The following is a 21,995-nucleotide window of genomic DNA, read 5'->3' on the forward strand; positions in this document are numbered from 1 at the left end:
AACAACAACAACAACAACAACAATAATAATAATAATAATAATAATAATAATTTCTAAGACACCTTATTTTTTAATCTATCCATTTTCAGAAGTGTAATGCAGAATTAATGTCAATTCTGCATTTTAAAACTTAATTCCTCCTTATTTCTTCATATACTTACAGGAAAATTATATAAATCAACATTAATTATGAATTTTGTGTAATGCAAACATTTAAGAACTATGAGAACTCATTTGTGGGGCAAACAATGACATCCCTAAAAAAATATTTAAAATAAATGCAAGCAAATTATCTCTTAAAAAGGTCATCCTCCCATATTCGGTCTATCAATAAAACCCATGTCCTGCTATATTTGATTTTTACTGTTTTTAACCATACAAACGTATTACTCACTCAGATGATGGGGAAAAATAATCATTCAAATCAAAATGATTTCTGAGACACCTTTCCTTCTGTTTAGACTCCCTTTTCAGTTTATTTTTCGCATCCAGCGAAGATAACACACCATCACCCAGACTTAGAGCTCTCCCTACAGGCAGAAACTAATCACAACATGCACTCAGCTTTTTTTAATTGTTCAACAGCTGTAGTGAACATCACTATAACCTCTGATTATAATGGGCATGATATATTTTAAGAGTGTCTGCATTAAAAAATATTTCTATTGGTGATATACACTCACCAGCCGCTTTAATAGGAATGCCTGTAAACCTGCTAAACCATGAAATTATTCTCAAAATATATGATTTTGACGGTGGTTTGGTTGTTAGAGCCAGACAGACTTTTTCTGAATATTTCAGAAACGCCTTGTTGATGAGAGAGAGGTCAGAGTAGAATGGCCAAACTGAACTTACAGGAAGGCTACAGTAACTCAAATAACCACTCTTTACAACCGTGGTGAGCAGAAAAGCATCTCAAAATACACAACACATCAAAGTGTTCCATGTTCTGAATTGTTCTAAAATGGCTTGTGAGTCTATATATTTGTATTGTGATTAGTAGTAGCAATTATGGGGTCCAAGCACTTGTGCTCAGAAACCAGACTGACATCTTGGGCATCTTTAATAATTATTTTCATGAGCTGTTATTTTTCTCCTATGTGTATATGCTTAGAAAAGAACATGAACTGTAAGTTGGTTTTATGTGCTATAGTATCTTGTACAATTCATTTTGAGTCATTAGATCATCGCGTCCATGACAACATATGTACCTGAGATCAGGTATGTCGTTACTCCTGTCAGCATTAATCTTCCTACACTGAATGTTGAAATTATAAATATTATAAAGGATTTAAGCATGTCTTTGGACATTAGAATGAAAAATCATACAGTCAACATATTGTGATTCAATCCGCAGGTGATGTCACCTTAATCCCATGCATAAAATGTTAATCATTACATTATTATTATTATTTAACAATTTAAAAAAGTTAATTATAATATGTAAACACACTGTTCCTGCCTGTATTTCCTGTCTCATTGTCCCATGGAGAACATGGACATAACAATTTAAAAAAAAAAAGTAATTAAATTAATAAACAAATCCTGGTTTTCTATCATCAGCTGCAGTTGTTTTCACTGATAGGCCTTAAGAAAATACTCTGGTGAAATGTATTCCTTTGTCTTTCAAAGCAGTGTATAATCTGATCATGGTTTTGTGTGACATTTCAGACTGAACTGGTCATTCAGAATCAATATACTTGCTTTATTTCCATAAAAAAGCCCTTCGTACTGCATGTAAAGTCTAAAACCAAAGCAGCACTCTGCTGTTTGCTAAATCATGCAACTCTGCTATGTGTACACTGTGTAACAGGATACACCAGGCCAATAAAACATACCTGTCATCTAAGCATGCTTATAATTAATTCCTCCCTGAAATAGAGGTGTAGACAGGGGTTGAACTGGGGGAGTGCAGGGGGCGGAGCTGAACGCTGGTACTGTGATTTGATGGAAATTTAAGTCATATAATTTTGAACGTAAATGAAAATGGGAACTAAATCTTTCTAAATTGTTCCAGAGTAAGAAATGTCAGTATTTTCCCTTTTTTTTTTTTTTTTTTTAAGAGTATTTTCCCTGCTAGTATGCAAGCAACAAATCACACTACAAAGTTGGTCTGAAAATGTTTCTGGTTAAATGCATTTTGTTCTTTTATGTCATACTAACTGCTTTCCAGCCAAAGAGTGGGGCTTGGAACACTGGAGCAGGGAAGTAAAAAATATATTTTCTGTACAAAATGAAGCAAAATGAAAAATTAATTGCTTCTAATCCCCGCTTGTGAGTCTGGTTCCTCTCAAGGTTTCTCCCTCATGTTGTCTCAGGGAGTTTTTCCTTGCCACCGTCACCTTTGGCTTGTTCATTAGGTAAAAATCTACATCTGGATTTCTGTAAAACAATTGGAGAAAATATTGACCATACCTACAGTATAGTATAGCAAAAAATTATTTTACAAACAGCATCATGAAGACCAAAGAGCTATCAAATCAAGACAAGTTCTGGAAACGTATGCATCAGGCTTTGGTTATAAAAATATATCTCAGGCGCTTCAATTGCACAAGGATTGACTGCATTCAACTAATTATGTGACTTCTGATTGTAACTGGTTGCACCAGAACTCATTTATGGGTTTCACAGTAGTGGGGGTGAATACTTATTCCATCACACTTTTATATTTTTATATTTTTTTATTTGTAAATAAATTTGCTAACTGTATCGATCACCCCAACTTCCACATTATGAATTATTTTGTGCAGATTCATGACATATAATCCCAATTAAGTCAATTTTTAATTTATTAATGCAGTATGAATACTTTATATCTTATTCTAATTATGTGGAACATCCGTGAGACATGCTAGTTCCCATTATCACTTACGTTATAGCTGAAATATATTTGTTCTCCCCAGGCTTTCTGGTTTTTTTTTCTCTTTTGAAGTTAAACAAATAAAAATGCATCATGAAGTTGATTATTTTCCGGTAACAGCATGTCCTGACGTGTTTTATTCATCTTACACTTTAGCAATTTGCCAGTGATTATATTTTTCATTAATTAAAGAAGTGTCGTTCCCTCACCAGCCTTTGTTTTTCTCTTTCTTCAATTAACAAGACAAAAAATATATATACGCAGCTTGGTGTGTTACAAAGTACTGACTGTTCCAAAGTGCAGGCACTGGAGACTCCTTCCATAAATGTTACATAAAAAGGTACTTACAGAAAACCTCACCATGTCAGCGATTAGATGTTTTTTTAATTTGTAAAATAACGTTTATTTTAATCCATACAAGCTCCTGAGTGCATTGATATAAACCTTGGAGCCAGGACTATGGTTTGAGATGCTGTTATGGGAAATTAATCAACACTTTGTCATGAACCAAGTGCATTTTGCAGACTGACTTGCTCACTAAGTGCATACAGCTTTAAAAAGCTCTTCCCCTTGGTAGTAATCACTACATAGGGAACCTTTGGGATTCACACGATGGTTGAACACTTGAACAGGGGCGCTGGATTTTCTCATATCAGCCTGCAGAGGAAAAGAAGAGCTAAAGTCCATTATTAATGACTACAGCAGGATCATTATCTAGAGACATGTAACACTAAGTACCTAGCAACAAGACTAATTCAACTCCGGGTTAAAAGTCTCAGCTTTCATCTGTCATCTAGTTATAAATCATAATAATAGAGGGTAAAAGTAACGCTAAACGGAAAAAAATATTCTGTTTGGAGTTGGAGCGGGTGAACCAGGTAAGCAGCTGTCACTGCTCTCATCAGGTAACTATGTAACTTAGATATAAACATAAACATTGGCTTTATTCCTGCGGTCTAGGATTGCTAGCTGGCTAGCTAGCTGTAATGTTAGCTAGCATACAGAATGCTAGGTATTGTTAGCACTAGCCAGCTTCTGTGTGCATTAGCATTGGAATACGGTTAACGTTAAAGCTAGTTTGGTTAACCATTAAAGCGTAAATTGTTTATTTATTTATTTGTTTAATGGACGTTGTCTAAGGTGTTAGACTTTTGTTAGGAAGTCAGACGTTGTTTAGCTAACTTGCTAAAAGTGTTTTGCTCGACCTCTATGATCCAGTATGGGTGGTTTTGAGCTAGCGAGCTAGCTTTGGACAAATAGATAATCTTTCTCAAGTTTTAACACAGAGTTTAAAGTTACAAACGAAATCACTGAAGGTTTACAAATCAAGAAGAAGAAGAAAAATATTCAACTTTTGTGCTATGAAAGCTGTCATGAGGAAGAAATTACCCCACACATTTAATGTACATTTTAAACTAAATATAATTTAAACTAATATTTGAATGACAGTTTAATCCTTTCATTCCTAAATTATTTATATGCATAACCAGTTTCTTTTATATTTTCCTGTCTAATTGCATAATATATGAATTTTGATTCTGTCTAAATATTATTTACATTAAACAGTAAATGGATTGTGTATGAGTAAATAAGGCTAAAACCAGTTTTACCTAAAATAATAATAATAATAATAATAATAATAATATAAAAGTCCTTCAGTGTGTAAAGGTTTTAAACATTGAGGTCTAAAATGTCAGTCAGTTTATTTATAGAACACAATTGACAACATTTGACCAACAGCAGAATATAAAACCTAACAACATATCAACACACTGTATAACAATAACACAATAAGTCGATATTGATTATAAGCTAAAGAAAAGAGAGATGTTTTTAACTTAGATTTAGATTTAAAATATGTCATGTTCAAGACAAAAATGAGAAAGTGTCAGTTTTGTTCAGAAATGACGCAGTTCATGACTGTTGCATGATGCAAGGAGGAAAAAAAATCATCTTCCCAAAAACAAATTAAAAAATCGATCGTTGGAGTCTTTTTTTTTTTTTATTATTTTAATTTTTTTGTTATTTATATTTATTTTACGTAGAAAGATTGAGAACGACAAATAGTGTGGAAACTATGCATGAAAGGGTTAAAAATATTCTTGCACTCTCTCTAATGTCTTTTCAGATATCACCATCCTGTTTGAAAAGGTTGCAAGCATATACTGTGATATAGACACTATGATGTTGCTCACACACCTGTAACTCTGTGTGTGTGTGTTTTATTCCAGGTGTAGGTGCCATGCGTGGCTGTGTGTGGAGCTTTCGAGCTCTGTCCCCAGCCCTGCTCCCTCTGCTCCTCTCCCGCTCTCGGTGCTGTAGAACCCGAGCGGTCTGCCATGGCCTTTGGGGCTCGGTCCAGTTTCTCAGCACGGCTCCGGAAGCCCAGGGCGCGCCTCTACCCAGCCAGGCCCGAGTCGTGATCTGTGGCGGGGGAATCGTGGGAACCTCCGTCGCCTATCATCTGGCGAAGTTAGGCTGGACGGAGGTTGTGCTTCTAGAGCAGGGGAGGTGAGTGTCGTGCAATAAGTATCGAGCTCGTACGAGAGGTTTTAGTTCCAACCCAAGTGTTATATCAAGTTCACAATGCTTTTGGTGGAGAATTTTTATTAGTTGTAGCATCCTGATCATTATTTCACTAAAGCTTAGCTGATATCTGACTTTTATTGGCACATCCATCCATCCATCCATCCATCCTTGCTCCATTGCTTTTTCTTTCCATCCTCGTTCCCTCCTTCATTGTCTTTCTTTCCTTCTTTTTTATGTTATTTCATTTTCTCTCTTATTTCCTTCCTTTTTTTTCTCTCATTTCCTCCATTGCCATTCAGATTCAACACAGGTTTGTATGTATGTAAATGAAATTATAGATTCACTTTCATTAGCTAAATCTTTTTTTTTTTTTCTCCGTCATTTGGTGTGAGCAAAAGAGACTACAATCCACCCAAATAGATGGGCTCTGGAATTGTATTGCGAACACTCAGATTCAGACAGATAAATCAGATTTCTGCACTGTGTACACAGCCATAAGGTTGTTTTGCGTTTTTCTAAAATAAGGAAGCTAGTAAGAAGGCTGTTTGTTTTGTGTTGTAGACTCGGAGCTGGCACGACTCGGCTGTGTGCGGGGATAGTAAGTGTTGCCAAACCCATTTTTATTGAGAGCCAGATGGCAGACTACTCGAATGCCCTGTATGAGAGTTTGGAGCGGGAGACTGGAGTCAAAACAGGTGCTTAAGAAGTGCACATTTGCAAATGACAAGCATTGACATGCAAAGAAAACTTTTCTGCTATAATACAGGAGATGAGGGTGAGATGAGGTTTGTGTACATGTTTTACAGCTTTTGCCAGGACGGGATCACTGTGTTTGGCTCAGAATCAGGACCGTTTCCTCTCACTGAAGCGTCTGGCATCCAGACTCAAGTAAGTTTTTATCGCTCTTTAAAACTTTGATCAGTGTCTGTACTACTGTATGTGTGCCATACTACAGGTAGGACAAATAATCAATCCTTCGATGTGTCGCGATTCTGTATTGAATGATATGGCGCTGATGCACAAAACGTCGTAATGCCGTGGCTCTTTAAAATAAACATTGTTAACAGTAGAAGTTTCATTGAGAAGCACTAAAAAAAAAAAAAAAAAAGCACTAAAGTTGCTTTCGCAAGGCGAGTGACATCGAGGACATTTTTATCTCTCGACCAATCCGGTGGCAAGTTGGGAGGCAAGCCAGGAAATTGGATATGAGGGACAAAGTGTCCATGAAAAAAATTATAAAAAAAGAAATATTATTTTTAATATATATTTTTCCTTGTAATGGACATATGTTTTATTTATTTGTTCAATTAATTCTTCCCTTGTTGATGTTTTAGCGTTTTGGGTATAGCCTGTAACATCATCAAACCCAAAGAGGTTTCCAAGCTTCACCCCTTGGTGAACATTCATGACTTGGTGGGCGCTCTCCACCTGCCGGGAGACGCCGTGGTGTCGCCTCCAGACGTCAATCACGCCCTGGCAGTGGCAGCAGCAAGGCACGGTGAGATTAATGAAGCTTTAGTGTTTAAACCTCACTGTTACATTTAAAGCAGCACTTCTACTTTTGTGTTAATGCCACTTTTTATTTCATAAGACCCTGTCGTAAATCCATTGCAGGAGTCCAGATCCATGAACGAACCAGCGTAAACCACGTTCTTGTGGAAAAGGGTCACGTCAAAGCAGTGGAGACGGACCGAGGCGCCATTGAGTGCGAGTACTTTGTCAACTGTGCTGGACAGGTTGGTCTGTTGAGAAATAGTGTAGTTCACTTTCTAACTACACACCGATTTCGACATTGTGTAATCGTAATGCACGATTTAATTTATTCATGTTCTCACTTTGCATTTTTGAGTTCCTAAGAGTTGCTACTCTTTGGTTCATTTGTGCTTTCCTCTAAAAAAAAAAAAAAAAAAAACACACAGTTTGCAGATAATTTCCTACATAAGCTGAAAAAGTAAGGAATAGCTTAGTTAAAGTATGTTGTTCAGTCTCTGTTATGGAAATTCTTCGCTTACAAATATTGGAACATCACCATGGGCAGGATTTCTTCTTGTGGTGGTTTTATCACTGAAGATCATGCAGGTGCATTTCTGTTGGAGAAAATGTAAAATACTATAATTATTAGCTATAACATGCTGATGTTACCCAGTAAACCAGTTTCTCCAGCATTACTAGACATACTAATGGAGCTATTACAATTTTTGAATAAATATTTGAATAAAGAATTTAAAGGATTTGCATTTATTGGTACTAGTCCTTTTAAAATGTAGTAGTTTAAAAGACGGATGTCCAAAACAAAACTGTTACCATGGTGATGCAAGCGCTCAGTCTTTTTCACAACTTTATTTTATATCGAAAAAGCGGGTTTCTGCCAGTAATCAACTGAACCATGGTTCACTAACAATGTAGGCGTGGCAGTGCCTTAACATGGCATCTCTCTTTTGATTGTCACTTTTTAAAATTCTTAAAAAAAAAAAAAAAAAAAAAAAAAAAAAAAGAAAGAATTTAAAACTTTAAAATCTTGTATACTTATCCTGTGCATGCACGTTCCATTGAAGAAAAAAAAAAAACAGTCATCGCCAATTAAAACTGGGCTTATTGAATGAGGAAACAGTTAAATAATAAAAAAGTTAATAATAGTTATTAATAATAGAACAAGTTATTAAATGTAGTAGGGTTTTAAATACATGTAAGGTTGTATTTGTCATGTGTGGTGTTCTTGCAGTGGGCGTATGAACTCGGCCAGAGCAGTGAAGTGAAAGTGTCTGTGCCTCTACACGGCTGTGAACACTTCTACCTCCTCACTAAACCTCTACAGGAACCTCTGCAACCCACGACACCAGGTAACACACCACAAACATACACTCCGTGCTAATAGCCATCATGTTCTGTGCAGAGGTTACACTGGATGTCTCACTGACTTTGGCCATAGCAACATGATTCAAATTTCATCTTCATTATTAGAACTATAAACAATATTTATGCACACACCCAAAATGTCACGTGCATGGGGATCTTTCTATATATATATATATATATATATATATATATATATATATATGTGTGAGAGAGAGAGAGAGAGAGAGAGTGTATAAGAGATGGAGGTCATCTGATAAGGACTAAAATCCTCTTATTGTTTCACATTTAAAAGCCCTTTGATGGCATGTTTTACCTTTAAATGATCTTTGGGTTAAATATTGAGTTTAACCTGAAACAGAACATAAATATGGTGGGCGATATGGAAAAATTATGCTATTGCAATGTTTGTACACAATATGTATCACAATATTTAGGTTCTTAGTAACAATACAGTGTTGCCACAGTCTGAAAATCAAAAATCTGAACGTTCAGAGAGTTTTTAAAAAAAATTTTTTTTTTTAACAGTTACAAGCAGTTATTAAAGCACTTAATAAAAGATATGAATAAAGATCATTGGGCAGATGTGAGGAGGTTGAACTGAATGCACTGAATGTGACTCTGTAGTGGTGATGGATATGGATGGGAGGATTTATATACGGAGCTGGCAGGGTGGCGTTCTCTCTGGAGGCTTCGAGAAGAATCCCAAACCCATCTTTACTGAGGGCCGCAATCAACTGGAGATCCAAAACATGCAGGAGGACTGGGACCATTTCGGTGAGTCAAACCTTGTGACACATTTAATACATTTCAGGGTTTTAGGATTCTTTCACATGTGCAGTGTTTAGTCCATGGTGCGTTCTCCCCTTTTGTATCGATCTGAGGCATCAGTCATACTCAGGTGTGGACCAACACAAATGATCGGAGAGCTTGGGAGTGAGCTCTTGGTCTTGTCTGCTTCCAAGTGAACTCTAGAGTGATTCGATTGCAGTGAGAAAGCGATTCGACTCTGAATCGACTCAATGGCAGGAAGGGAATCAAACATTCCATGTGTTTTGGGCTGCAGAATTTTTTTTTGTAGTTGTGAGCTGCTGAAAGACCATCTGATCTGGAGATTTAAGCCAAAAAAAACAAAAAGAGAAAATAGAAACTGCACTTGACTAGTTATTCATATTGTCTTATCATTTATTTAACATCGTCTCTGTGCTCCAGTGATTTTTGTGATTTCCACATGCACTTGGTTGTTGGATTTTGTTTACATTTTTCCGTTGCTGTACTTCTGACCAACAAATGAAATGAGATTGTTTACAGCTGTACATATAATAATATAATAACTCGTATAATTTATTATCCTTAGTGTGAAACCAAAACAAACCAAATAGCAAATGAACCAAAGGTGTCAATTTCACTCTGATTTGAACTGAAGAAACAGACTGATGTGTTAAAGCACCATCACCGTCACACTGAGCTTTTTAGAGCCTGTATTTCATGACTAAATCCTTTTCCAGAGCCCATGTTGAGCGCCCTGCTGAGGAGAATGCCGAGCCTGGACTCGTGCGAGATCCATCAGCTGGTGAACTGTCCTGAGTCCTTCACCCCAGACATGCGCTGCCTCATGGGCGAGACTCCAGGAGTGCACGGCTACTTTGTCCTGGCAGGCATGAACTCCTCGGGTCTGTCTTTTGCAGGAGGGGCTGGCAAGTAAGGAAGCAGCTGAACTCATTTCAAAAGTTGGCTGTATTTCCCAGTATTCTATTTTTACTTCTGTTTCTTTAACTTCTGCATTTCTTGTGCTCAGATATTTGGCCGAATGGATGACTTATGGCTATCCAAGTGCCAACGTTTGGCCTCTGGACATCAAGCGCTTCGGTAATCTGCAGAGCAGTCGCACGTTCCTGCGTCATCGTGTGATGGAGGTCATGCGTAAGTACTGAGCAAAGGTCACAGCAGTATTATCGAATTAATAAAAGTCTTCTTATAAAAATGTATGAAAGCAGTTCAACAGTAAAGTACATCACATCCATTTTCAGTTTCAACAAGCAATTTATATTACATATTGTCATTGTCATTTATTGTCATTGATTATGACTATACTACAGTGCTTTTGAAACCTTTATTCTGATTGGATCGTTTACGCACTCCGTTTTGTCTGTTCCTTTCTCTCTCTGATTGCTTTAGCACTTCTGTATGAGCTGAAAGTGCCAAGATGGGACTTCCAGACGGGCAGACAGCTGCGCACCAGCCCCCTTTATGACCGTCTGGACACGCAGGGGGCTCGCTGGATGGAAAAGCATGGCTTTGAGAGGGCCAAATACTTTGTTCCTCCGGGAAAGGGTGAGAGGCTGTTTGAGGAAGTTTTTGATAGTTTTACACCACCCGTCTTGGTTCTTTTTCTCTGCAGCTATCAGACAGTACAATGCCATTTTAACCTAATCTGTACAAACATGGATAGTACACTTCTACTGTTCTTGTTTTTTTCTACGTATGCACTGTATTTATGCATCGTATTTGTCCATAGTGTTTATTAGATTTTGCTCTACCCATACACAGTACTGTGCAAAAGTCAATTTCCTTATAAAACTCGACCTAAGACCTAAGATCACTGCTTTTTTCTTAGTTTTTTTAAGCAAAGTCTTGTTACACCAAATATTAACTGTGTTTAGTTTATTATTGTTTACTTCTCTAGTATTTTCTTTATTTAGAAACATTTAATTTCATTTGAAATTTGATTTCATTGCATGTGCCTAAGACTTGTGCACAGTACTGTACCTCTGCACAGACATTTTAAATTATAAGATGGTTGTTTTTTTCTGTCCTTTTCTTTAATACAGATTTGCTGGCCCTGGACCAGAGTAAAACCTTCTACAAGCCGGACTGGTTTGACATTGTTGGTGCTGAGGTGAAGTGCTGTAAGGAGGCGGTGTGTGTCATCGACATGTCCTCCTTCACCAAGTTTGAGCTCACAGTGAGTGGCTGCAGGACTGAGCACTACTTTTTAAAAAAAAATCTTTAGCTCTATTCAGGCAGGATTAAAATTACATGGGGTCCTGGGATAATTTCCTATATTACAGGTGCTCCTTTGTGATTTTATTTCCGTCCAGATCGGCCACTTTGGTGTTTTTCTCCGTCCTCCTCTGAGAAAATTGCCGTCCGATTTACCAGCTGTTTTTCATTAAACTCAGCAGCAGTCTGATCATTTTAGTCCCGTCCGGTTATGTCCGTGATTTTCTATGCAGCTGTCACATTGCGTCGGAAAAAGAGATTTTTGGCTGCTGCTATTTATTCGTATTTATTCTTGTAGCATGCGTATCAGTGACCCTCCACCAGATAATAAACACTTCCTGAATCACAAAAATGAAAAATTTATGCTTTAGATGAGGCACTCATCTAAAGACACCAACCATATACTTGGTCTGGGCTGTAAAACCTGGGAACGCATTTTCAGGAGAAGGAAAACAAAATCGTTGCTTGGATGCCGTGTTGTGAACGGAGCATGATCATATAACCAAGTGACGCAAACATCCAGATTCGCAGAAAATACAACCTGCTAGAAACTCTCTCCTCCTGTAGTCATTTTCTTGCTGTCTGGATGCGAGAGTTTTACGAAGGAGGAGATGTGTAAAAAATTTATTACAGATTGATAAACTAATCCAATCCGAATAGTTTTTTAAAAATAGATTTTATATAAAAATGTTTTAGCATTGATTTTGTGTTGACTGAGCTGTTCAGCTCTTCTTTCTTATTTTAATTATAGAAACTACATGATGTCTATATTTAAGCAAAACTAAAGCACATTTAAAGGTATTTCTATGGTAGTAATAATAATAATAATAATAATAATAATAATAATAATATTTATATAGCAGCTTTCATACAAAAAAGCAGTTCAAAGTGCTTTACAAAACGACAATAAAGAATAAATGGCAGCCTTCAATAAACGAAAAGTTTAGATGAAACAATAGAACATTGAAAGATACATGATTAATAAATAGTTAATTAAAAATTACTAAAATATGAAAATACAGAATGTGAGATGGAGGAGTGAGTTGTAGTTTCATGTGATCCGTTGCTTAATTTCCTCTACCTTGTTTTAAAGTTAATAAATGTGGAGATGAACTGAGAGTGTGATCAACTGATTCATATAATCCAGTTATCTGTAGATTTAGATCAGACTGTTTCTCATCCTTAGCAGCCAGGCAGTGAAAAAAAAAAAAGAGGCCAAAAAAACACAAATTACAAGATGTGAAATTCTTTTTTTCTTTTTCAGTACAGCAACACTTTACACAGCAAGTTTCTTTTTACATGAAGTGATGGGAATAAGCAACATTTAAAAAAAAAAAAAAAACATCATTTTATTGTTTGTATTTGTTGGAATATTTGCACGAATAAGTTGCGTGTTGTTATCAGTTTGGGTAAATACACAGACGTGCTGGATAAACCAGATTCTACATTTGTGTAAATTTGAGCAGATTGGCTTTTGCAATGCTTTTTCTTGCTCGGATGCCAGAACATTTTTTTTTCTTTGTTAACTTTTTTTGAGTCATGCTACAAGGTGCTTCTATGATGATGTTTAGCTGCTGAGTGTGTAGCATGCAGCACGTTTAGCAAGGTTTAATCTTGATGTTGATTTTAAATTTGTAAATAGTTTTATTCCTGTATGACCTCGTCATTGACTCGCTGTCATATTTTTGCATTCCCTGATCTTCCAGTCGTCCGGGGACCAGGCCTTGGAGCTGCTCCAGCGGCTGTGTGCTAATGACCTGGATGTTCCCGTAGGACACATCGTCCACACAGGCATGCTCAACGAGAGAGGGGGATACGAGAATGACTGCAGCGTGGTACGCCTGAGCAAGAACAGGTTCGTCAGGAGGAAGTTGGCATCAAAACAGAGCAACATAGCTTCAGATAATTACTTGCTGCATGATTTGTTGATTTTCCTCTGGAAGTGGAGATGATGCATAAGAGATAAGAGTGGGAAAGATTAGTTCTTTTTTTAAGTGCTTATTTTTGATTGGAGGAACTGAGTGATGGGAGGGTTGCATTATGCGCACGTAGTGAGGGATTTAATACCGAAATTGCGCACATCAGTATTTAGACTTTTTTCTTTCTTTTTTTTTCTTTTCTTTCCAGACATTTGGCTTGAGAATTGTGTGCATGGGGTGGAGTGTGCCTAAAGTAGAGGCATGTCTCAGTTACGTAAGATTCTGACCTTACACTAAATTCTAGTTATATCGACTGTCTGACAGTCATACAGTTGAAAGTCATGAAGTTTTAAGCTGTAAATGTACTTGAGGCCAATGTTAAGTACATAAATATGACACGTAATGCACACGTAAGGCCTAACCACTAGTCTCCAGGGGCCCCTGTTCATGCAGCAACATACTGGCAATAAACTAGACTCCTATTAGATGTTTATTTGAATGTTTGGCAACTTCTCATTTATATAATCACTGTAGTAGTCTTTCTTTTTATTATTAAAAAAAAAATTTTTAAATTTTTTTAATGGTTCTTGCTAATATGTTCCATCATATTGCAGTATTTATTCATTTATTCATTTATTTATTTATTTATTTATTTATTTAACATCATTTACCTCTTGGAAATTCCTTTCTGAGTGGTCCTGGAAATTCAGGTTTAAAAAAACTTTATGACAACAGTTTGGGAAGAACCACATATGGGTGTGAAGGTCAGGTGTGCACAAACCTTTGGCCATGTAGTGTATTATAATTACATAATTATTACACATTACAACATGCACATTAAAACACTGCGGTTAGAAGCAGTTTATGTGAGATCCAGTGCTATGTGTGAAAATTTTGCTTGATGCTTTAAAATCGTGTGTATTCTCTTTAGAGTTTAAAATGTTTCTTTTTTTCCCCTCCTCTAGTTTCTTCATCATCTCGCCTACAGATCAGCAAGTGCATTGTTGGTCTTGGATTAAGAGACACATGCCCAGTGACCCACAGCTCCACCTAGAGGACGTCAGCTGGAAATACACTGGTACATCATTGGAGGAGGATTTATGAAGCTTAATAACGATTAATTCATTTTTGGTAATGTACATAATAATAGTATGAGTTCATCTCATCTCTTGCACCTTGCAGCTCTTAATCTGATTGGTCCTCGGGCGATGGACGTGCTGTCTGAGCTCTCCTATGTCTCTATGACTCCGGAGCATTTTCCCTCTCTGTTTTGTAAGGTAAGGTCTCCTCCTTATTTATGGCTGATAGAACGGGAAAAATGAGATGTTGAAGTTGTTTTAATATAAGTATAATTTCTAAAACTCTTTCTGTGGTCATTACAGGAAATGAGTGTGGGCTACGCTAATGGAATCAGAGTAATGAGTATGACTCATACAGGAGAGCCAGGCTTCATGCTGTACATCCCTATAGAGGTGAGGTGCACTTAAATGTCCCGCATCACCACTAACTCCTGGTATTGGATTAATATTTTAACGTGATTTGCTTTCCCAGTACGCACTGCACGTGTATAACGAGGTCATGTCGGTGGGTCAGAAGTACGGCATCCGTAACGCAGGCTACTACGCCCTGCGCAGCCTGCGCATCGAGAAGTTCTTCGCCTTCTGGGGACAGGATCTGGACTCGTTCACGACGCCCCTCGAATGCGGTCGCGAGTTTCGCGTCAAATTCGACAAGGTTTGTAAAAGTATTTTATCCTTTAATGATGTATTACGGTTTGGGTTGTGACAGTTTAGAATAATTTAGCAATAATTAAGAACAATCTGCCAATGAAATATTTCAGTTGTGTTTGTAAGTATTAAATCTGACGTTTAGAAATATGTTACAGTAGTCGTGCAAAACACTGCTTCCTCCAAAAAAAATTTTTTTAATGCAAAAATGAGCGGATTAGGGGACGGGCGATACGACAAAAAAAATCATATCACAATATTTGAAGGCGTTTCTGTGCTACTGTGTATGTATCACAATATATTTTACTAACAAACTGCCAGTGAAACAGTAGTGTCGCATTTTAAAAAATAAAAATATGACCCAAAAAAAAAAATTACAATTTACAATTTTAAAGATTCAGTACATAATTTTAATTTCAGACCTGCTGCTTCTATTCAGACTTTGTAATTATTTAAAAAAAAAAAAAAATTTGAAAAAGATAACACAATACTTGATATGTGATATCTCAGAAAAGTGTATTGTGACATAATTTATCATGATATAGATATTTTATCATCATACTACCCAGCACTAGGGCCGATTAAACATATATTAAATCTGCCCATTTAAATGCATTAACAAAAAGATTTCATGGAGGAAGCAGCAGAAAATAGAAAATAAGAAAAAACTGAAAATAACAAAATGGTCCCTTGAACAGCTCCACACCAGAGTGAATGTATTTATTCATTTTTTTTAATTAATAGAGTTATTTTCTAACTCAAGGTGATAAAGCTGTAACATACAGTACACTGGATTAGCATCACACTCCTCACTCTGTTTGCTTTACTCCAGGACACAGATTTCCTGGGCAGGGAGGCTCTGTTGCAGCAGCGGCAGGAAGGAGTGACGCGCCGCTTCATCATGCTGGTCCTGGAGGATCACGACGCCGAGCTGGACCTGTGGCCGTGGTGGGGCGAAGCCATTTACCGTAACGGAGAACTGGTGGGTGTGACCACTAGCAGCGCCTACAGCTACACGCTGGAGCGCCACGTGTGTCTGGGTTTCGTCAGCTCACCCGGCGCACACGGCGGCGCCAAAGTCATCACGCCCGACTTCATCAACCGCGGCGATTATGAAGTGGACATTGCCGGACACAGATACCCAGCCAAGGCCAAGCTTTACCCGTTCAGCTCGCTCTTCGCCCAGCAGAGACGGCGCAAAGAGGACGTGGAGCTTAGCAACTTTCAGGGCAAGTAAGGGATTAAAGTACGGCTCGGAATAAATAGACCTCACCTTTGTGGGGTTTTTTTTCCCCATATGATCCACAATCAGCGCTGTTTTTTTCTTACTTTGCTTCCTATGTGCAATACACATCATCATATGTGCTGTAGAATTAATGTTTGTCAGAGTTTATCAGTCCTGTCCTCTGGAACGCCAGCGTTCTCTCTCCAAAGCACATCAATCCGCATTGCACAACCGTCACTATCTGCTCAGGTGTGTTTGGAGGTGAACCAGCTGACGGTCTGAGGACTGGATTGAGAATCTTCTCTATGTTATACTACAAGACTGTAATATAGCCTCATTTTTTTGTTTTCTTTTTCCCCCCTCTACTGAACAGTGTGTTGTCTTTGTGAGTCTGCCTTGCTTTAAAATGAATACAGAAACAGTAGTGGGTGAAAAGGATATTCCGTCCTTTTATCAGCACAGGGAAATGTCACATTTCTTGTCCATGGCTATCGCACATGAGCTAGAGAGCACAGTAGATGGAGATTAGAATGAAAAATGTTGGACTACTCCTTTAAATAATCCGTCCTGTGAACTGATAATGTCTTTACTTTCTGCCTGACAGAAATGCTCTTCTGCTCTGGTGCAGCAGTTTATGGTTCAAATGGTTAAGTCATATTTTTCTTTATAACCCTGATACCCTCTGACAATCGAATTCGAATCATTAAGAATCGGTGTCTGAGGCGTTTGTGGTGTTGCACACAACGAGAGACAGGGTGCCATTTATCGTAATATTCAGACGTGTTTTCACAATCTCCAAGCCATTTTGAAAATGTCAAATACAGAAATGTATTTTTATATATATACTGTACAAAATACCCTTTTGGAATGAAGAGTAGTGTATATAGAGCACGTTTGTGCAAAATGGCTGTTCATATCTAAATCCGTTGCCTGACTGATGCACTTCAGTACAGTATACAATGCATTATAATGCATCGTAGCGCTCTTTGTTGGGACTGAAGCACTGTTGTGAAGTCTGAAGTGTTTTTAATACTGAATGGTGTATTTACTATTGTTGCACAGCACAGTGAAGGTGAAATGTTCAGTTAAAGAACTGAGGAAAATCTCAGTTGGCTAAATGTCATATATGTGCATTGAAGTCTGGCTTTTATCGCACTTTTTTTTGTAATCTTTATTACATACACTTCCAGATACAACTATTTCATTATGACAATGAAGAGTCACTTAATCAACGTCTCTCTGTTTTTCTCTCTCTCGTGTGTGTGTATTTGTGTGTGTGTGTGTGTGTGTGTGTGTGTGAGAGAGACATTTCTACACAAGTGGTAGGTTTGTATATAAATGATGATAACACTGCACTGTCAGGACTTTATTATAAATTTTTCCATCGTTTTTTTCCTCATCATTGTTATAAATCTCTGATCATTTTGAATATTACATTTAAAAGAATAAAAATTCAGACGGCAGTGTAAATCTTAAATTTTTTTGCAACATTTGTAAGTTTCTTATCTCTATTTGTTTCCCAGTTAAACATGGGTGAAAAGCGCTAAATGACCTTTCAAATTTGGTAACTTTTGTGACACCGTTGTGTGCAAAAGTTTGTATCCCCTTAGGACGTCATGAAGAATGTAATTTATAGGTGCTAGGTTTCATAGCTCTTTCTTCACTTAAACAAGCAGCAAATATCGTCCAACAGTGCATTTTAAGACAGTCTCCCTTTCTGAATACAATATAAATATTCTCTAATAACTTGCAGCTCTTTATAACTTCCTCCAACTCCTCTGTTTTTCTGTTGACTTTTGTCTCGTGGTTAGATTGTTGTCTTGATTTCATTTTTGACATTTTGGAATGTTGTGTTTTGCAGATAAATTGTAAAATCTGAGGTACGGTTTCACATTTTTTTCCACCCAGACTCCATGGGGTGTGCAAACTTTTGCTCTCAGCTGTAAGTAAACACACCCAGGAGAGTGTTTGGTATACAGTATGTGTTGGCTTTGTTTGATGTGTGTTGTGTAATTGAGAAGGGATTTGTGATACATTATTGAGTGCAGAATAACCTGTTCATCATTCTACTGTAAATTTGAAAATATTTGGAAAATTGAGCTGTAAAGAAATAAAACTGGTTGTCATTAGCACACAGAGAGTGTTGGACACACTGTTTACGTCTGTACTCTTTTTGTTTTTTGGCTGCTCTAACGTACATATCATTAAACTCCTGTTCCTTTCGTCTTTTTAAACTGTAAGAGACTCATTAATGCTGTCCACCATATTTCATGTATTTATACTCTACTGTACAGGTATCTTCTTGTATTCTAAATAAATAAATAAATAGAATGGAGATGTCTAACTGAAAATATGTATTGAGACTCTATAGATACTTTACACAAATTGAGTTTATACAAAGGTTCTATTTGGTTAAAACAAATAAATCAGTCACATGAAGTTATGAAAAGTGATTTCCAGGTAGTTTTTTTTTTTTTTGGCGAAGGTATCGCTCTAATATTTGAAGATTTGATTAAAAAGACTTGATTGAATAATTGATTCAAAATCATCTAAATTTTTTTTAATCACTTAAAATTGCATGTTATATGAATTTTTATGAATCTTTCTTTGTATTAAAAAGTAAATGGATTGTCCTTGTCCTTGTGAAATACGATGAGAAAAAGGATAAAACGTTATACTTGAAATAAAAAAAAAAAGAAATCTTACAATGGGTTCATAAAAAAAACCTGTTAGCATTGTTAAGTCTAAAGGACCAAATTTATGAAAAATATAATTTTTGAACAATATTCTTGATGTTTGAAATTTACAGAGTTTATAACTGTAACACGATGAAGCTGATTTCTGGGAAGAAAAAAAAAAAAAAATCGTTAAAGAAAATCCAAGATGTTCACTGGAGTCATGGAATATCTGACACGTTTTTTCACTTCATTTTGGCTTTGGTGTTGAAAGTGTGTAAAGATATACTGGAGCTTCTGCACTGACAATCTGCAATGACGTGCTGCATTGCGAATGACAGTCTAGAGGGAACCGGAAATCTGGATGATTTATGTGAAATTACATTGACGATCTCAAATAATTTGGAGGTGATTTATAGTTTATCCTTTTCTAAAAACAGCTTTAAATTGATTCTCTGTAAGTGTGGACACTATGCACGAAAGGGTTAAAGACATTTTTGAAATACGCAACATTAAATTTTGCTAACATACTGGCAAACTTAAATCTCAAACTTAAAACTCTTAAATCAACTTGAATGAATCAATATTCAAACTACAGTCCTGTTGAACTTTCAAATCTGATTGGTCAGAATGTGTTGATTAACTTTCTATAACAACAAATTACAGGTTTCTATTAACGCGCTCATTCTAATATGTTATCGTTTCTATAGTAACAGCTCATTCACAGGGACTTGTATGGCGGATGCTTCACATAACCTATACATCCTAACAAAGAAAAATGTGCAATTGACGAAAGTGGTGAAGTGGTTTTTCTAAAGAAAACTTTTTTGGAAGGAGTCTCCAGTGTCAGCACTGTAACACTCAGAGGTAAAGCTATAACTTTTTACGTTTTCCAACACGGGAAAGTCTTCAGGACAGACGAGTTTGCGCTTTGTGGTTTCTCAGTAACAAGTTTCCGTCATATTATAAAAAAAAGTGAGTGTTAGAAAAAACTTTACAGCTGCTATAACGTAAGTGGTAACAGGAACTTGTTTCGCAGAAGTTCCACAACATTGAATGTAATTTAAACAAATAAAAGTGTAACGTGTTGTTCTTTAATAAATAAAAATTTTAATCGTTCTGCAAATTTTTGTGGTATAAGGGGAATAAAATACTTCAGGACATGCTGTTATAGGAAAATAAACTTCAATGTGTTAACAGTAAATGTGCTTTGTTTCATGGTTTATTGCTTACTTAATGTCTTGAAAATGAAAATGAACAAATAATAAAAATACAACGAGCTACATAGAATCAGTTAGTGTTATAAAAGATCTTACAATATTCATGATATTGTAGAAAAGTATTGGAGCATAATTTGTCATTTGTGGACAATAATCACAATAATCACAGTAATCATTTGTGTTCAGTTTAGCTTTTAAGTGTAATTATTTAGAGATCAGTGTGGGTGTAATTTAAAGGATCGGTTAAAGGATAGGTTAAACACTCTAATTGCTCTATAATTCATGATCGACATTGTAGCTTATTATTATTATTTGTATTACATTTTAAGTGTGTTGTTTTGGCTCTTCCTCTGGTGGGCAGTGTTGCTCCTCTGAACATCATTCAACCTCTAAACCTCTCGTCGAACACGTGTTAAGGTGATGCTACGTGATAAGGAGAAATTCTGATATTAGCTCTTTAAGGACTCATGAAAATGGAGAACTGTGTAATATTATCAGTGTGTGTAGCAGTTAATTTCAGTGTAATAAGCTTCATTCTGCAGACACTGCAGGTTTACCTTTAAATTATTCTTCAGTGACAAGATTTTAATTGATTCAGTGAATCATTTCACTCCAGATTGGTGTTAATAGATTCGGAGATCGGTTTTATTAATGCAAACCGCACGATTAATGTCCCTGCTGAAACAAATGATAAATTAAATATCATTTTGCTTCCTGATGAGACTTTAGCCTAATGGTTTCTTTTAAACATTTTCCCATTAGGATCAAATGGTTTTAATTGTTTCCAAGAGGACATTTATTCTTGATTTAGTTTCACATCCAAATGAATTGTATTGTGTCTTAATAGAATACCTGCCAGCTCCAGCTTAACCATGAATGCTTTCTATCAGTCCTTTCTTATCCCAGGTCCATTAGGACTGGACCACTGAATCACATCAAACCACATCCACAGCTTATTACCATAATGGGACCCTTTATATTGTGATTATCAACCCATTTGGAAAACACGAAATACTATTACCAACCATTACAATCCATTACGAACTCACTGCATTGCTTCCTTTTTTTTTTTTTTTTTTTTTTACCCAGTAACAACATCTCATTCCAGGACTATAGTAAATAGACTGTAACTTTAATTTCTCCTCTAAACTCTTTAGGACAATGTGAATTTCTGGTTTCTCTGTATTTTCTGGACATTTCACAAAATTAAACCTAACAATAAACAGACAAAAAAAAGTATGACATTTTGTTCTTTAATAAATACAATTTTTAAACAATCGTTGGCAGATTGCTGTGGTAAAAAAGAGGAATAAAACACTTCAGAACATGCTGTTATTGGAAATTAATCAACTTCTGGTATGGTAACAGTAACTCCGCTTCATCATATCACCCAATCATTGATTATTTTCCTATAACATCACTCCCCCAAGTGTCTCCTTAATTCCTTAATTATCTAAATGCAATTGTTTTTTTCTAGAACAGCAGCTTGGATTGTACTTCAAATCAAAGAGCTATTTTATACATCATGGTTTCTATGGTAGCATGTCATTCACATAAGTTTTTCCACCACAGGATAGTCTTAGGATAATCAGGATAATCAAGATGACAAGCTATGTTGTTTTGTCTTATTAAGTCCAAGAGAGAGAAAAAAGAGAGGCAGGTGAGGGAAGTCTGTTTATAGCTGCTGTCATGTAAGTGAGAACAGGAACTAACTTGTTTTGTGGATGTTCTACAACATTAAATGTAACTACACTAAATGGATAAAAAAAATGACTGCATAATAATTGTAATTATTAGCAAACGGCTGTGGTTTAAAAGGAATAAAACACGCCAGGATGTGCTGTTATGGGAAAATAATCAAATTTGGTGTGGTACCAGTCAGACTGTATCACACTACTCTTTTGTTGATTATTTTCCAATAACAGCACACCCATAAGTGTTTTATTCCTTACTTTTGTTGCTCATTTTGTCCTATGGTGTGCAA

The 21,995-nt window shown here is 36.4% G+C and overlaps 1 protein-coding gene across 3 annotated transcripts; it reads left to right on the forward strand.

Moving 5' to 3' along the window:
* Window positions 1-3,437: 3,437 nt before the first annotated feature.
* On the forward strand, window positions 3,438-18,350 carry pdpr (pyruvate dehydrogenase phosphatase regulatory subunit). Of its 3 annotated transcripts, none has more exons than XM_053235082.1 (18): window positions 3,438-3,765; window positions 5,098-5,371; window positions 5,951-6,084; window positions 6,196-6,277; window positions 6,724-6,887; window positions 7,004-7,125; window positions 8,112-8,229; window positions 8,870-9,019; window positions 9,751-9,943; window positions 10,041-10,165; window positions 10,421-10,576; window positions 11,074-11,207; window positions 12,952-13,100; window positions 14,130-14,242; window positions 14,347-14,441; window positions 14,547-14,636; window positions 14,716-14,898; window positions 15,724-18,350. In XM_053235082.1, the coding sequence occupies exons 2-18, from the start codon at window positions 5,103-5,105 to the stop codon at window positions 16,126-16,128; spliced, it is 2,682 nt and encodes an 893-aa protein (XP_053091057.1). In that variant the 5' UTR covers window positions 3,438-3,765; window positions 5,098-5,102; the 3' UTR covers window positions 16,129-18,350. The 3 variants fall into 3 exon arrangements, with proteins under 3 accessions (XP_053091057.1, XP_026769905.1, XP_026769906.1); XM_026914104.3 differs by having other exon boundaries at window positions 3,438-3,738; window positions 5,092-5,371; XM_026914105.3 differs by having other exon boundaries at window positions 3,438-3,738.
* The last annotated feature ends 3,645 nt before the right edge of the window (window positions 18,351-21,995 follow it).

The sequence above is a fragment of the Pangasianodon hypophthalmus genome, chromosome 6 (genome assembly GCF_027358585.1).
Source record: "Pangasianodon hypophthalmus isolate fPanHyp1 chromosome 6, fPanHyp1.pri, whole genome shotgun sequence".
NCBI classification, from domain to species: domain Eukaryota; kingdom Metazoa; phylum Chordata; class Actinopteri; order Siluriformes; family Pangasiidae; genus Pangasianodon; species Pangasianodon hypophthalmus.